The sequence below is a fragment of the Lampetra fluviatilis genome, chromosome 28 (assembly GCF_964198595.1).
Source record: "Lampetra fluviatilis chromosome 28, kcLamFluv1.1, whole genome shotgun sequence".
NCBI classification, from domain to species: Eukaryota; Metazoa; Chordata; class Hyperoartia; order Petromyzontiformes; family Petromyzontidae; genus Lampetra; species Lampetra fluviatilis.
In genome coordinates, this window is record NC_136302.1 from 619,744 (window position 1) to 636,051 (window position 16,308).

The following is a 16,308-nucleotide window of genomic DNA, read 5'->3' on the forward strand; positions in this document are numbered from 1 at the left end:
CCCTCAACCATTATGTATACGGAGTGGTATCTCCTGTAATCTCTCATTTACTTGATACAGCTGTCGGGCTGACGGTTCCACCTGAAGACGGAAGCTTGTGTTGCCTCTGAAACGTCGTGATTTTTATTTAATTTTACTTTTATTAATTTAGATTTTTTATCTACGTGACTTTACCGAAAAACCTAAAAATATATTTGAAGAACCCTGGCCCACAGCATGTGAGCGAATGCAGCTACAGCATCGGCGAGTCTTGTGTCCCACCAGCGTTTGCTCTTCCCGCCTCCGCCCCCTCTTGCCTCGCCGCTTCACCGCTGCTGTGCGCAGTGGCCGTCGCGCTGGTTTGTTCGTCTGCCATTGCCGGCAGTTCCAAGCGCGGCAGGGCCAGGGTGAGCCCCAGGTGTGAGCCCCCCCTCGCCCCCCACAGGGCGTCCAGCGTCTGGAGGTAGCGCAGTGACAGGGCGCCTGGCACGGCGGCGAGGACACGCGCCGCTCCCGACAGCTCCAGCGCCGTCTGCTTCTCCGCCTGCGCCGCTATCAGCTGCACACGGAGAGATGAGCACGTGGGCTTAAAGAGAGGCACGCGGGGGGGGGGGGCTCTGCATTGGCATGCTAGATTTACATCGATGGGGCATACGTGACGGCCTGCTGTGCCGGGCGGACTGGTTGCCCTGCATGTGCTAGAGGAGGGGGCTGTCACGTGGCTCTGTGGCTACGTGGGCTGACGGCCACTCACATACAGTGAGGGAAAAAAGTATTTGATCCCCTGCTGATTTTGTACGTTTGCCCACTGACAAATAAATGATCAGTCTATAATTTTAATGGTAGGTTTATTTGAACAGTGAGAGACAGAATAACAACAAAATCCAGAAAAACGCATGTCAAAAATGTTATGAATTGATTTGCATTTTAATGAGGGAAATAAGTATTTGACCCCCTCTCAATCGGAAAGATTTCTGGCTCCCAGGTGTCTTTTATACAGGTAACGAGCGAGATTAGGAGCACACTCTTAAAGGGAGTGCTCCTAATCTCAGCTTGTTACCTGTATAAAAGACACCTGTTCACAGAATAAATCAATCAATCAGATTCCAAACTCTCCACCATGGCCAAGACCAAAGAGCTCTCCAAGGATGTCAGGGACAAGATTGTAGATCTACACAAGGCTGGAATGGGCTACAAGACCATCGCCCAGCAGCTTGGTGAGAAGGTGACAACAGTTGGTGCGATTATTCGCAAATGGAAGAAACACAAAAGAACTGTCAATCTCCCTTGGCCTGGGGCTCCATGCAAGATCTCACCTCGTGGAGTTGCAATGATCATTAGAACGGTGAGGAATCAGCCCAGAACTACACGGGAGGATCTTGTCAATGATCTCAAGGCAGCTGGGACCATAGTCACCAAGAAAACAGTTGGTAACACACTACGCCGTGAAGGACTGAAATCCTGCAGCGCCCACAAGGTCCTCCTGCTCAAGAAAGCACATATACATACCCGTCTGAAGTTTGCCAATGAACATCTGAATGATTCAGACGACAACTGGGTGAAAGTGTTGTGGTCAGATGAGACCAATATGGAGCTCTTTGGCATCAACTCAACTCGCCGTGTTTGGAGGAGGAGGAATGCTGCCTATGACCCCAAGAACACCATCCCCACCGCCAAACATGGAGGTAGAAACATGCTTTGGGGGTGTTTTTCTGCTAAGGGGACAGGACAACTTCACCGCATCAAAGGGACGATGGACGGGGCCATGTACCGTCAAATCTTGGGTGAGAACCTCCTTCCCTCAGCCACGGCATTGAAAATGGGTCGTGGATGGGTATTCCAGCATGACAATGACCCAAAACACACGGCCAAGGCAACAAAGGAGTGGCTCAAGAAGAAGCACATTAAGGTCCTGGAGTGGCCTAGCCAGTCTCCAGACCTAATCCCATAGAAAATCTGTGGAGGGAGCTAAAGGTTCGAGTTGCCAAACGTCAGCCTCGAAACCTTGATGACTTGGAGAAGATCTGCAAAGAGGAGTGGGACAAAATCCCTCCTGAGATGTGTGCACACCTGGTGATCAACTACAAGAAACGTCTGACCTCTGTGATTGCCAACAAGGGTTTTGCCACCAAGTACTAAGTCATGTTTTGCAGAGGGGTAAAATACTTATTTCCCTCATTAAAATGCAAATCAATTAATAAAATTTTTGACATGAAATTTTCTGGATTTTTTGTTGTTATTCTGTCTCTCACTGTTCAAATAATCCTACCATTAAAATTATAGACTGATTTTTTTTTTGTCAGTGGGCAAACGTACAAAATCAGCAGGGGATCAAATACTTTTTTCCCTCACTGTAATACCATCAAAGTGCTACATATTTAATTAATAACATTTCTTGTGTATCTGGTGCTCTGTGTAAAAGCATTTGCTAAATTTACTCCGGCACACACACCCATATAAAGCATGGACACAGCTTTGCAGCAGTGGCATGCCGGTCCGCGCACAGCGCTCCGAATCCAGGGGCCTGAGTTATATTCTCCCAGGGAGCGCAGGACCGGTTCAGATATCACTCGCCACTGATGTTAACCATGGCCAGGAATTAAACTCGGCACCACTACCGCATGTTTTTGATCCACGTGTCACAGTGGGTGACAGGCACACTGGAATTTAACTTTTCATGATCAACTTCGGTGTTACTAAAAAAACTCCATCCTGTTCTCGTCTGACTTTTTATCCCATAAATGAAAATGTAATCGCGTGGCCAAATGTGCTGCCAGTGCTCATCGTCTGTGCTGTACAGGCGGGAACTTTACCAAACTCGCATCCCTTCATTACACCGCGTGTGTTAGCCGCGCCGCACGTTCAGCCAGGCACAGCTGCGGATTTTCCATTTGGCCACTTCATGCTGCATCCTCACTTCCTGGCCCTTGTGCTGACTTCTCGGATTTTCCCGATGACGCATGACGCAGTCGCAAGCGAATCACCGTGCATAATCACTACGTTTGCTTTCTACGTTTGTTCTTGAACTCACCGGTGAGTGAGCCACGGCAATGATAATCGGCGTGTCTTTAAACACTTGCACACAAGGCGACACTTTAATTCGATTTGCCTGTGTTGGGTGGTGGAGGGGTCTTGCACCTGAAATTTAGCCGGATGACGAGTCGGAGTTGTTTGTGTGTATACAGGTTGTGTGTGTGTGCACGTGGATGGATGCAGGTGTGCGTGTGTGCCAGTGTGTGCCGCGTTCGCTACCCGTGCCCTCGCCGCCCTGTTTGCATCGGCCTCCACACACACGGACGTCTGCAGCTCCAGCGGAATCCGGACGTCATTTCTGTAACCACAGCACAAACATCACACCACAGCTACGCCACATCCACACCACACCTATATCACAGCTACACCACACATCACACTACAGCTACAACACACCTAGACTGCACATTACACCACAGCTACACATCAGATTTGCACTGTTAGCTACGTATGTGTAATAAGAGCCATGTATGGCTCACGTGGCGATCGGCTTGCCGGTCCCGCTTTGTAGCCAATAAAGGGAGAGCCAGGGAGCATGGCCTCGGCGTGATCACGGCATGTTAGCTAGGGCCATTGGCTTGGCCAATTTGGGCCTCAGCTAATGGGAAGCCGGATCAGAGGCGTGGTCCCGGGATTGACGGGGAATGATCTGGAACGGGCTGGGCTGACTACGGAGGATTGGCTTAGGGGTACCACGTGACCGAGGGATGAAGAGGGGGAGAGACGAGGGAGTCGGGAGCAGACCTGGGAACGAAGAGAGCAGGAGCCACGCGCGTACGGGGCTCTGGGTGCCACGTGCGCGAGTGACTTAGCTGGTTGTCTGCCCACTTCCCGTTGCCTGTCAGCAACAGGGAGTATGTGTAACTGTGGAAGTGGAAAATAAAGAACTTATTCCAAGAGCCGTCTCGAGAAGGTTTATTACATTGGTGTCAGAAGTTCTTCTGGGACCGTTTGGACGATCTTTAAGATGTCCAAGCACCTCAGAAAGAAGAACCCGCCCGAGCCTCCATCGGAGGAAGAGGTCGAGACGGACGAAGATGATCTGCTGGGGGCTACAGCTCCTCTGCCGCCGGCTGCTGCTACTCCCCTCGACGCCTCTCAACGCCGACAGGGTGAGGATACGACCACCGCGGGGGCGAAGGACGGATGGCGGCTGATGGCGGAGCAGATCGAGTCATTACGCGCAATTCTGCTCAGTTTGGTGACTGCGGTGGCGTCCTCACCAGCCGTGGGTCGCTAGATAGCGGACCAGCTTAACGCCGCGGATAGAGATCCTGCCCAGGAATCGGCGTCCGCCATTGCTCCTGCCACGCGGGAAGAGACCGCCATCTTGGGCGGGGCGGCAGCACCGGAGCCCTTGGCCGCCATTTTGTGCGAGCCTACCACCACGCGGTCGCCGGACACCATTTTGCCTGCGACGGGTGGGGCGTGGGAAACGAAGTCGGAGACGCCCGCGGCGTATGCCTGCCACCGCGGACATCGCCTTCCCCAGATCAAGGAATTTATCGCCGGGGGCGATTGGAGTGCTTTTACGTGGCGCTTCGAGTCGGCCTTCAGATCCGTGCATTGGACGGAGGCGGAGGCGCTGGAAGCGCTACCTACACTGCTCGATGATGTTTCTTTGGGGGTCTTCCGCTCCATCACGGCATCCAAAAAGAAGACGCTGCGTGATGCGTTTGCAGAGATGGCGGAATTCTACGACTCGCCGACAGCGGCCACGAGAAAATTTATGTCGCGTCGCCGAGGACCGGAGGAGTCGCCTTTGGCTTATCGGGGGGCGTTGGTGGCGCTGGCCATGGCCGCGTACCCCAACGCGACAGCCGATCATCTGGATCCTCTCATCCTTTCCCGTATGCTGGAGCTGTCCCAGGAGCTCAACATCTCGCTGCCGGTATGCGGCCACGAACTGCTTACATCGCGATGGGTGGCGCGCTGCCTGGACGCTAAGTTTAACATCAAGCGCTGGGACCAGATGGCGGCGTTGGCGGGGAAACCCGAAATCGACGGGTCACCATTGGGGTGGTCTCCACGACGGGTCGTCCACTGCTCCGACGACTCCGGCGACGACGACATGCTGGCTGCTGCTGTTCCGCACGGGATTCCGGGACGGCGGCCGCGCGACCAGCGTGACCAGCGTGGTGGCTACGCGAGCCGTCCACGTGCGAGGGCCGAGTCGTCCGACCGCCGGCCGACGACGGCCACGTGTTTCAAGTGCGGCCGACGTGGCCATTTCGCCCGCGACTGCCGCTGCCGACCTCTGCCTTCGCCACTTCCGCCAAGGGGGCCTCCATCTCCTCCGCCGGGCGCGGAGCCGCAACACCAACGGGCGAGTCGGCACAAATCAGACACCCGGCAGGTCGTGTCACATCATTCATCCACTCGCACTCATTGTTGTACTCCTGATGATAATTGTCCCTCTTCTGCATCATTTCCACGCTCTGCTACACAATGGAAAAAATTGGCTCGTAGGGTTGTGGCTGCAGCATCGGGCTCATCGACGGTACGGGGTACCATCGAGGGCGTCGACGTCCGTATTTTGGTGGACACTGGTGTATCTGCCACCATCATTTCCGATGTAATCTTTCATCTTTTGTCCATTCCCACGTCACGGATACGTCGGGTTAATGATGCGTGCGTAGCTGCAAATGGGGGTAGCATGGGTATCTGCGGTCAAGTCGATGTGAGTATCGCTATCAGGAATATTACCGCTAAGGGGTCCGTGTTGATCTCGCACTCGCTAGCTGTCCCATGCTTGCTAGGTACAGACTTCTTGCGCCGAATGCCACTAACAATACGGGTCGACCAAGATTGTTTGGAAATGCCGGGGGGTCGTAGGATGTCGTTCCTGCCTTCCCTGCTGGGCAGTACGCCTCCGGGTAACGCTGTTACCGCCGTCGTCGCTGCTACGGTTGAGGTCCCATCAGGCGCACAAATGCTCATTCCGCTGCGTTACCGGAAACCCCTTCAAGTTAAAAAGGGTGCAATGGGCGTGCTTTTGTCCCCGTCAAATTCGGTAGCTAAATCTTTTTCCTTGGCGGCGGCCCAAACGATCGTACGGCCAGGTCAGGCACCGTTCATACAGGTGTTGAATGGGGGGCCTGACCGGGTTGTTGTCCCGGAGGGATCGGTGTTGTCTCATGCCACTACCGATTTCGCCACTTTTGACGAAAAGCCGCACGTCCAAATGCCCACTGGTGGACTTCCACGCGATCGTTCGCAGGAACGGTGGATCGCGGATTTGTGCGGGGAAAATTCTTCCTTGTCGAACGAGCAAAGGACTGCCCTGCAGTCATTATTGCTACGCTACGCTGACGTTTTCAGCAAGAATGACTTGGATCTCGGCCGCACGTCACTTTTGTCACACCATATTGACACCGGTGCGACACCTCCCATCTGTATGCATCCGCATCGCATGAGCCCGGCGGAAAGAGAATATGTGCGCGGCGCAGTGGACGAGTTGTTGGCGGCAGATATTATTTCGCTGTCCAACAGCCCTTGGGGTGCGCGTCCGTGGTTCTAGTTAAGAAAAAGGATGGTGGGACAAGGTTTTGCGTAGATTTCCGCCGGTTAAATAAGATTTCCGTGGCGGACGCGTACCCTTTGCCAAGGATGGATGACTCATTGGACGCTTTAACGGGTGCTAAATTCTTTTCCACCCTCGATTTGTCCTCGGGCTTTTGGCAGCTTCCCCTCGATGACGAGTCAAAATCCAAGACGGCGTTCCGCACGCCGCAAGGTCTCTTTGAATTTAATCGGTTGCCTATGGGCCTGAATGCGGCTCCGGCGACGTTTCAACGACTCATGGAATTGGTACTGGCTGGATTACAGTGGGAAACGTGCCTCATATATTTAGACGATATCGTTTTTAGCCGCACGTTCAAGGAACACCTCCAATGCCTGGAGATGGTTTTTCAAAGGATGCGGTCGGCTGACTTAAAGTTTAAACCTAGGAAATGCCACCTTTTGCAACACTCCGTCCGTTATTTGGGTCATATCGTCAGTTCGGATGGCGTATCCACTGACCCTCAGAAAACACAATGTGTCCGAGAGTGGCCCACACCCACTTCGGTGGGCGATGTTCGGCGGTTTATTGGGTTCGCATCCTATTATCGCCGCTTCGTTAAGAAGTTTGCAACATTGGCTAAATCATTGCATGTTCTGACGGGAAAAAATCTAAGGTTTAAATGGGGTCCGGAGGAGGAAAGCTCTTTTCACTCGCTTCGGGATCACCTTGCCACGGCGTCTACGCTCGATTACCCGCACTTTTCCCAACCGTTCATCCTTGACACAGATGCTAGCGATATCGGCATTGGGGCCGTTTTATCACAACGTAAAGACGGGGTGGAGCGAGTGGTTGCGTACAGCAGCAGAGTTCTGTCCCCTGCAGAAACACGATATTGCGTGACAAGGCGGGAACTTTTGGCGATTGTGCATTTTGTCCGCCTGTACCGGCCGTACCTGTATGGAAGGAAGTTCCTCGTCCGCACTGATCACGTGGCTTTGCAATACTCCTTAAAACTGGACCAACCATCAGGCCAATTGGCTCGGTGGTTGGAATCATTACAGGAATTTTTCTTCGATATTACGTACCGAAAGGGGGTCCGCCACGCTAACGCGGACACGCTCTCCAGGCTGCCACCCGTTCCCCCGTGCACTTGTCTGACGGGTATGCACCGCTGTGCGGCGCCGCTCGCTTCGCCCTGTCCGGTTATGGGGGCGATGACGAACGAGGACGACCAGGAGGTGTCGGTGGACACTGATGATACCCTACAGCTGCTGCACTCGGTCTGGCTGCGCGAGCAGGAGGCTGATACCTCGCTGGCTCCGCTGCGGAAATTGATCGGGAAACAAAAATCTCAATTGGCGGGTTGGACGTGGCGGATGTTCCGGGGCAAGGCGGGACTATTAATGTGCTCCGACGGGTTACCTGACCGACCACGCTTGGTCGTGCCTACTTCCCTTTGCTATGACCTGCTTCGCGCCCTGCACGCTGACAAATTGATGCACCTCGGCGTGCAGAAGACTTTGGCCGCGACGCAGAAAGATTTCTTCTGGCCCGGCATGACGGCAGACGTTAATGACTTTGTCCGCTCATGCCATGATTGTGCGAAGAGGAAACCGCCTCGGAAACAGTATGTGCCGCCATTACGTTCCATTGAGGTGTCCCGCATAAACGAATTGGTTGCCCTGGACATTCTCGGCCCGTTCCCTCCATCGGCTAGGGGCAATAAATACCTTCTGGTCGGAGTGGAATATTTTTCTAGATGGCCGATGGCCTGGCCTCTGTCCGACCAGACGGCCGCGTCCATCACCGATGCTTTCTTGAATGGGTACGTCATGGATAAGGGGGCACCCGAGAGGTTGCTCACGGATCAGGGATGTAACTTCTCCTCCAAATTGCTTAAGGAAGTTTGCGGGGCGCTGGGAACAAAGAAGATCCGCACTTCCCCGTACCATCCTCAGACGGATGGCATGGTGGAACGATTCAACCGCACCCTCTCGGCTATGCTTTGTCACACGGTGAGTGAAAAGCAAACCGATTGGGACCTGCACATACCGGGCGTCTTAGCGGCATACCGCATGGTTCCACACGCGTCCACGGGATACTCATCATTTTTTCTGATGTATGGCCGTGAGAACGTACCACCCATTGATGTACAACTGGGTACTCCGAGTAAACAACCGTCCCGCTCCTTGCCTGATCACGTACGGGACTCGCTTGAATGGGTTACGGAGGCACGAGAGGCTGCCAGGTGTGCGACGGCCCGTGCACAGGCAAGGAACGAGAAGTATGCGCGTCGATCGCATACTCACATGTCCTGGTCAGTGGGCGACCTGGCATGGCTCCACTGCCCTCAAGTGCCGGTGGGCACATCCCCTAAACTGCACAGGCCGTGGCGGGGGCCTGTGACGTTGGTGGACATTCGGAACTTACAGAGTGTTCGCGTCCAGTACGGAAAACGTCGGTGGTACGTCCATTCGTCGCGACTTAAACCCTATGTTAGTACGCGTGTTGATCCCTCATCCCCACTCACTGGCCTGCCGGGATCTGATGTGCCGGATGCGCCGCTTGCCTCGCCCGTTGATCCCCAGGGGGACTGTTGTGTGCCTCCTGCAGATGAACAGGTTCTGAGGGCTGAAGAAGCCCCCGCGCCCCCCCCTCCAACGGGACCTGCCCTGGACATGACCGAAAACGACCAATCTTCTTCTTCACGCCTACCCCCTCCTGTCAAACCGGCGACGAGGCGACCATACGCAGGAAGCGGAGAGGGTCCCGCGTCGCGTACGCGATCTAAATCTCTCCCGTTTCGTTAGCGTTTGATTGTCTCGCTATCCCTTCCCTGTCGTTACCGCGCTGCAGGGGCGCCCTAATGTATGTCGGGTTTTTCATGGGTGATTCTGTTTTAAGTGTTGTGCGGCGCAGGGACGCCGTTTCACCCTTCATTGTTAAATGCGCCTTGGTGCCCTAATAAGCTATTTTATGGAATCGGTTGATCGCCCTTTTCCCAGCCGAGTCGGCTGATTTTTTCACCGGGGGGGGGGGGGGGTGATGTAATAAGAGCCATGTATGGCTCACGTGGCGATCGGCTTGCCGGTCCCGCTTTGTAGCCAATAAGGGGAGAGCCAGGGAGCATGGCCTCGGCGTGATCACGGCATGTTAGCTAGGGTCATTGGCTTGGCCAATTTGGGCCTCAGCTAATGGGAAGCCGGATCAGAGGCGTGGTCCCGGGATTGACGGGGAATGATCTGGAACGGGCTGGGCTGACTACGGAGGATTGGCTTAGGGGTACCACGTGACCGAGGGATGAAGAGGGGGAGAGACGAGGGAGTCGGGAGCAGACCTGGGAACGAAGAGAGCAGGAGCCACGCGCGTACGGGGCTCTGGGTGCCACGTGCGCGAGTGACTTAGCTGGTTGTCTGCCCGCTTCCTGTTGCCTGTCAGCAACGGGGAGTGTGTGTAACTGTGGAAGTGGAAAATAAAGAACTGATTCCAAGAGCCGTCTCGAGAAGGTTTATTACATATGGTACGGAAGAAGTTCAACATATATACATACCACACATCTCAGCTACACCACACATTACACCACACTAATACCACACACCACGTGCACCACACCTACATCACAGCCACCTCACACGTTACATCACACAACATATTTCACCCCACGTACACCACACACATTACGCAACAACTCATCAAACGTTGAGTTGCCTCCCAATTGGGATTGGAAGCCACAACCTCCAACCACGAGGCCAGTGGTTGGAGGTTGTGTAAATCTCATTTGTGTGTACCTCAAATGCGGATCTGAGCGGAGTGGGTGTGTGGATGGGAATGCGTCCGTGTTTATCCGGGATTCAAATCTAAGGGGACGGATATAAAGATAAAATGGGGGGCAGAGAGGAGGGGGGCTGCCAGAATGGAAATCTGAACAAAGTCGTTCTCATGAGAAGTAATGTCAACCCCTCGCTCTCTAAGGACAGTGGACATTCTGTGAGGGAGGGTAAGCAGCGGTCGTGTAGCGGTTAGCGCTACGCTGCGCTACGAACCTGGCGACCCGGGTTCGATTCCCGCTCACGGCAAACACACACTGACGATTATCTGAACCGGTCCTGGTTCAGCCTCAAGTGAGTACCTGGTGCAGTGTGTAAACATCGCCACTAGGGAGACAAAGGCGGCCGGGCGTGGTGCTGACCACCCACCCCCTCGTGTGCCGTGCTGGCCTTCATAGGTGCTTGCTGACAGCACTTGCCCCAACAGTCTGCTACGGCTATACGGGGGATCTTTGTTGTTGTTGGTTGTGTGAGCGTGTGTGAGCGTGTGAGTGTGAAAAAGACGCTTTGCTTACATTTCAGCTCTTTCCACTTTTATCCCCCATGAGCCCACAACTGCATCCAAACATTCCTGATATAAGAAGAACACGCATGAACACAACATCACTTTACTTTGCATCGCTTTAGGTAAGCAAGTTATTACACTGAACACATTATTTTTACGATCCTTTGTCAATCCACTGCTGGATGAAAGCTTCCCCAAGCTGTTGGTCTTGACGCGTAACAAACCATATGGTACCTGCGTGCAGGTCCATAGCGGCGTCCTCTCAGCCACATTCCCTCATTTGTCTGCCACTCCGTCCGTAGTCTTGACCGCCGGCCATCGTCTCTTCTAGCGACGTCGTTCTGCCCAAGCCCACTGACATTTCTCAGCAGTCAAAGTGTCTCGAGCTTGTCCTCTGGTCGATGTGTTCCTCTGTCATTCTAAGTGTGCATCTCTGTTATCTTCTCTGTGCACCGATCAGCCTTTGTTCCCTTTTGTTCATACGCTCACACGCAGGTAGTCGCGCTTTCCACGTTACATTAAGTTAATCAGAAAACTGTGAATGTCCCAAAGCCATATGGTTTCATAACTTCCGCGAAGCAATTTACCACGGAAAGAGTACGTGCTCCAGTTACACGTGGGACATAAAAACACAGGGCAACTCTGCCATGGGTGTTAGCAGTCAGAATTGACTGCTCGGGGTTCCCCTCTTGACCTATGGCACTCACGGGGAGTGACCCATGCGAGTATGCATGAGTAGAGATCACACGTAAAACTAAAGAACTGCAAAGTCATACACCCTGCTGGCAAAGTGGGGACTCGATCCAAGGCATGAACTCACACTAGTGAATTAAATGGTCAAGGAGGGTCAATAATGCCCACGAGACCCCTATTATAATTTGCTGTGATGTACGGTTGCTACCTGAACATAACAGTAGTTGTAAGAGTAATTACGTATGGGTGACAGCCCCAGTGTATGTGTTTAAGCGTGGGTGTAGCCGTGCACTTTGATGGGGGATCGGTGGTGCAGCGTGCTAACTGCCGCACTACGAACCTGGCGAGCCGAGTTCGATTCCCACTCACATGAGATGATGAATATCTTAACTGGCACTGGACATCCTCTAAGCTCGACTCAGCCTTGAATGGTTACCTGGTGCGGTGTATAAACATCGACACCGTACCCTTCTTCATAACTGCTCGCCAACACCGCTTTTCCCAGCAGCCTGTGTGGAGCTCTATGACCGTGCATGATTTTACCTTTGTATGCTGAGCCAATTCTGGCCGATGCTGTAGGATGTAGCTCAGATCCTTCTTGGCCACCAAGGCTCGAACCTTAGCCTGCAGCACCAAGCCCAAGGCCTCGAGTGGCTGAGCGACGCTCACGGCCCAGATGCTGGCCCGCTCCACACGGTAGTGGCAGGCGACGCTCACCCGCACGCTTAGCGAGTCGCTCGTGATCACCTTGGGGGAGCAGGCACCGCAGCCACAAAGATCCTCACTCAACGGCTTGCTGCAATTGCTGGAGAAACTGCTGTTAGCAAGCACCATGCCCGGCCACCTTAGTCTCCCCAATGCTGATGTTAATTAAACTATTATTTATTATTATTTTATATTTTTTCTATCTACGTGACTTTACCGAAAGACCAAAAGAGTATGAATTCCTGCAGTCACGAAAGATTTAAGTCAAGATTTAACCGCCTCTACGGGGAGGGTTTCCACACAACCATTAGATTTTTTAACAGACTCCGAGACAAGAAGGCTCATCTGCTCAGGTCACTCAATTTTCTGAAGAGATGTCGCGACACCAAGGTAACAGCGATCGCCTTTACACTCACATCTTCTGCTGTCACTTCTCCTAATGCTAAACGGATCTTGTTCAGGGCCGGCCTAGCTCTGATCTCAGAGAGAATAAGATTGCTCCGTTTTGAACTCGATAATTTAGACAAGACTCTCTTACAATCACACTTAGCATTGACAGAAAAAATGTCTACATCTGATTGGGACCATGTAGATAACATAACTGCCTCTTCAGCCGCCTCGATGTCAGCTAAATGCAAAGATAACCTGATTTCCAAGTTCAGCCTGTCTAAGAAGAATCCAGAGCCACACATTAAAAAGTTAGACGTTGATAAGATTGTTATCAATCAGAGTAACAGCCCAATTTCCGACAGCCTAAAATCGGTACTAGCTCAAAGGTTGAATTTCGCAGTCACCCCTAAACACATCCCAGTTGATGATATCATTGCCCAGGTCGACGTAGCCCTTAAAGATTTGGGACACATTCCTGCAGACGTGGCGAGATCGTAAATCACTGCAATCCTAAAAAACGGTAAGAAACCCATTAGCAACATCAGCAAGGATGAGCGCTTTTGAGCTTGCTCAACTGAAAAAAGAGAGATGACATAGTCATCCTCTCAGCTGACAAGGGCAATGCCACTGTCATGGATAAAACCACATACAGTAACACAATTCAGGACCTACTTAATGATGACACCTATACCAAAATTAATCGAGATCCTACCAACCGCCTGGTCACGAAAACCAAAAATATCACCGATTCCACATCTTTAATCGAACCAACCAAGCGGCTCTCTAAAACCCTCTGCTGCTCGACCACCCAGATTTTACGGCTTACCAAAAATCCATAAAGAATGTACACCACTCCGTCCTATCGTCTCCACCATTGACTCACCCACCTACAAACTGGTCCGATTTCTGTCTGAGACCTTGCTGCCATTCACTGGCAAGACCACCTCATTACTTCACCTGGAATGGTACATTCTACAAACAGGTTGAAGGTATCCCAATGGGTTCTCCCTTATCTCCAGTGGTAGCCAATTTTTTCATGGAAAAATTTGAGACAGATGCCATCCAGACATCCCATCTTCGTCCTTGTGGAAGAGATATATAGATGACACGTTCGTCATCTGGCCACATGGCCTGCCAGCTCTGAACCAATTCTTCAACCACATCAATTCCATAAACCCAGCCATCAAATTCACCATGGAGGTGGAAAGGGATGGCAAGTTACCATTCTTGGATGTTTTAATCGAAAAGAGACCAGATGGCTCATTGGGACACTGTCTACAGAAAAGCCACCCACACAAATGCCTATCTACAACCCGACTCCCACCACCATCCATCCCAGAAGAATTCCCTCATCAAAACTCTACACCATAGGGCTCGTTGCATTTCCGACCATCACCACCTAGCCAATGAACTGGAGCACGTACACCAAGCCCTCAAGATGAATGGATATTCGGATTGCACAATCCGTAAAGCTGTCACCCAAACCGTTGGGAGAGAACCACCTGAAGACCCAATCAAAACCATCACCTTGCCATACATAACAGGGGTCACCAAAAAGATTTCCAAAATCATGAGCAAACACAAGATCCAGGTCCGATTCAACACAGTACATAACATTTATGATCTGATCCTATCTGTGAAGGATGTGATCCCTGACATGCAATACCCCGGTGTCTACAAACTAAGCTGTACCTGCAGCAGTAGTTACATTGGGGAAACTAAGAGACATGTCTCAGACCGTGTTCGCGAACACAAGGCGGATCTGAAACACGTTAGGACCAACACCTCTGCCATGGCTGATCATTGTTTTAATGCTGTGGGCACACATGAAATTGATTTCTCCAAGACGAAGGTACTATGCAAACCACTAGCTATCAACAAAGATTTGTTCATGAAGCCATCCAGATATATAAACACAGACACAATTTCAACCGAGAAGATGGGTACAAACTGAGCAATCATTGAAAGGACGTTATTAACTAGGTAAAGTCGTAACTGGATGTGATGCTTCCATCCTACCTGCCGTTGTTAGCAGTTATTTCCGACTCTCCGAGTTACATTACCTTGAAAATGCCTTTACATTAACAGGCTAAATGTCTCACTAACAGCTGCTGCTCCCCTTTCCTTGATGCGGCGGTGGCGCTTGTTGTTTAATAGGCTGAATGTCTCTCAATAACACAGCCGCTGCTGCGGGAGCCATCTCACATTGACATGCGAATCTCGAGCAATACAATGGCTTCTTCAGCACCATAGCCGTGAGGTTACATTAACAGATTGACATGCTAATCTCTAGCAACACAATAGCCGAGGTATACCTAGCTCTGCGATCATACATTTACTTGCAAATTCCATCTCTAGCCCCGCCCACTTACCCCTGGGGTTGTACCCATCTCAAACCTATATAACCTTTGGCTACAGGAGCTCTTTCGCTATATTTCTTCCTGCCTCAGCAGGCCGCCTGCTGTATTTTTTCACCTAAATACGATTGCTTGTGTTGCGATCGAAACGTCGTGATTTTTTATTTCATCATTTTTTTTATCTACGTGACTTTACCGAAAGACCCAAAGCGTATGGTCTGTTAAGGCTATATGGTGAATCTTTGTCTGTATTTGTGTGTGTCTCTGTGTCGGTGGTCACCCAATACAAGCACTATTTAGACTCAACCCTGCGTAACTTCCAAGGTGTGGTGGGATCGGGGCGCATCCCGGGCGGTTTGGCCTAGAGGCTCGACACTCATTCGCAACGCACACACCTCATGTAGTGGCACCTCCAGAGTCCGCATTCTCAGATCCACTTTCTGGTAGGTGTCCAGGCACGGGAGAATGAAAAATATCCCTGGGAATAGAGAGACAGCAACAGGGTGATGGTGCAACACCGACAAGGGCAGACCTGCAATTGCTCGTGTACACCACTGTGGCCTCAGCTAGATCGAATATTGGGGAACGTTAATATGTCAGTGCCTTAAAAGGCACTGGATGATAAAGTATGAACAGATTCGTACCGAACTCCAAACCAACACTTTCTGTAAACAATGAGAGGACCAATCAACAACTTCAGAATGGGTGGAAACGATTACATTTAATAATAATCACGTCAACTTGTAATGCGGCCATGCATGGTATTGGCTCGTTCTTGTGGAGAGATCGACTCAGAGGCGTCAGGAGGAGAAAACACAGATGAGCGAGAAGGCAGCAGCAGCCACGCGGTGAGAAGCTGGCGCCAACTGCCCAAGCTCTGCAGTCATCTATCTATAAAGGTGTTATTGTTTAATTAAATAGTGTTTACATGTGGGAGGAAACCAGAGCACCTGGAGAAAACCACACGTGCCAGGGGGTAACACTCTATCCCATACAGACGGAACAGGCGGAGTCCACATCTCGACGCCCACGGGAAGGGAGTGTCGCAACATTTGTGCTGCGATCCACCAACTCTCGCTGCTGCCTCCACAACGCTGGGTTACAGGCAGCCACGTGCAGCAGCGACAACAACCGCCATTCGCTGCTAAGTGGCGGTGATATAACCACGACACTTGTGCCAGGCTATGTGCACATTGAGACCACGTGAAGTGTCGAACGCCCACTGGCAGGAGGTCACGGGGCAGACCCAGGTGCCACGGGTCAACTGACTGATATGATTGGCCAATGCACCACCTGTGCCCCCTACTGTGCCAA

The 16,308-nt window shown here is 51.9% G+C and overlaps 1 protein-coding gene across 1 annotated transcript in view; it reads right to left on the minus strand.

The window, feature by feature from the left end:
- Positions 1 to 232: 232 nt before the first annotated feature.
- Positions 233 to 16,308, minus strand: part of LOC144942651 (stomatin-like) — a 42,989-nt gene continuing 26,913 nt past the window's right edge. Inside the window, exons 5-9 of the mRNA XM_078869449.1 lie at positions 15,390 to 15,472; positions 12,086 to 12,289; positions 10,860 to 10,915; positions 3,232 to 3,310; positions 233 to 538 (exon numbers count right to left, since the gene is read on the minus strand). Coding sequence (XP_078725575.1) covers positions 233 to 538; positions 3,232 to 3,310; positions 10,860 to 10,915; positions 12,086 to 12,289; positions 15,390 to 15,472 — 728 coding nt within the window. The remainder of the gene's footprint in view (positions 539 to 3,231; positions 3,311 to 10,859; positions 10,916 to 12,085; positions 12,290 to 15,389; positions 15,473 to 16,308) is intronic.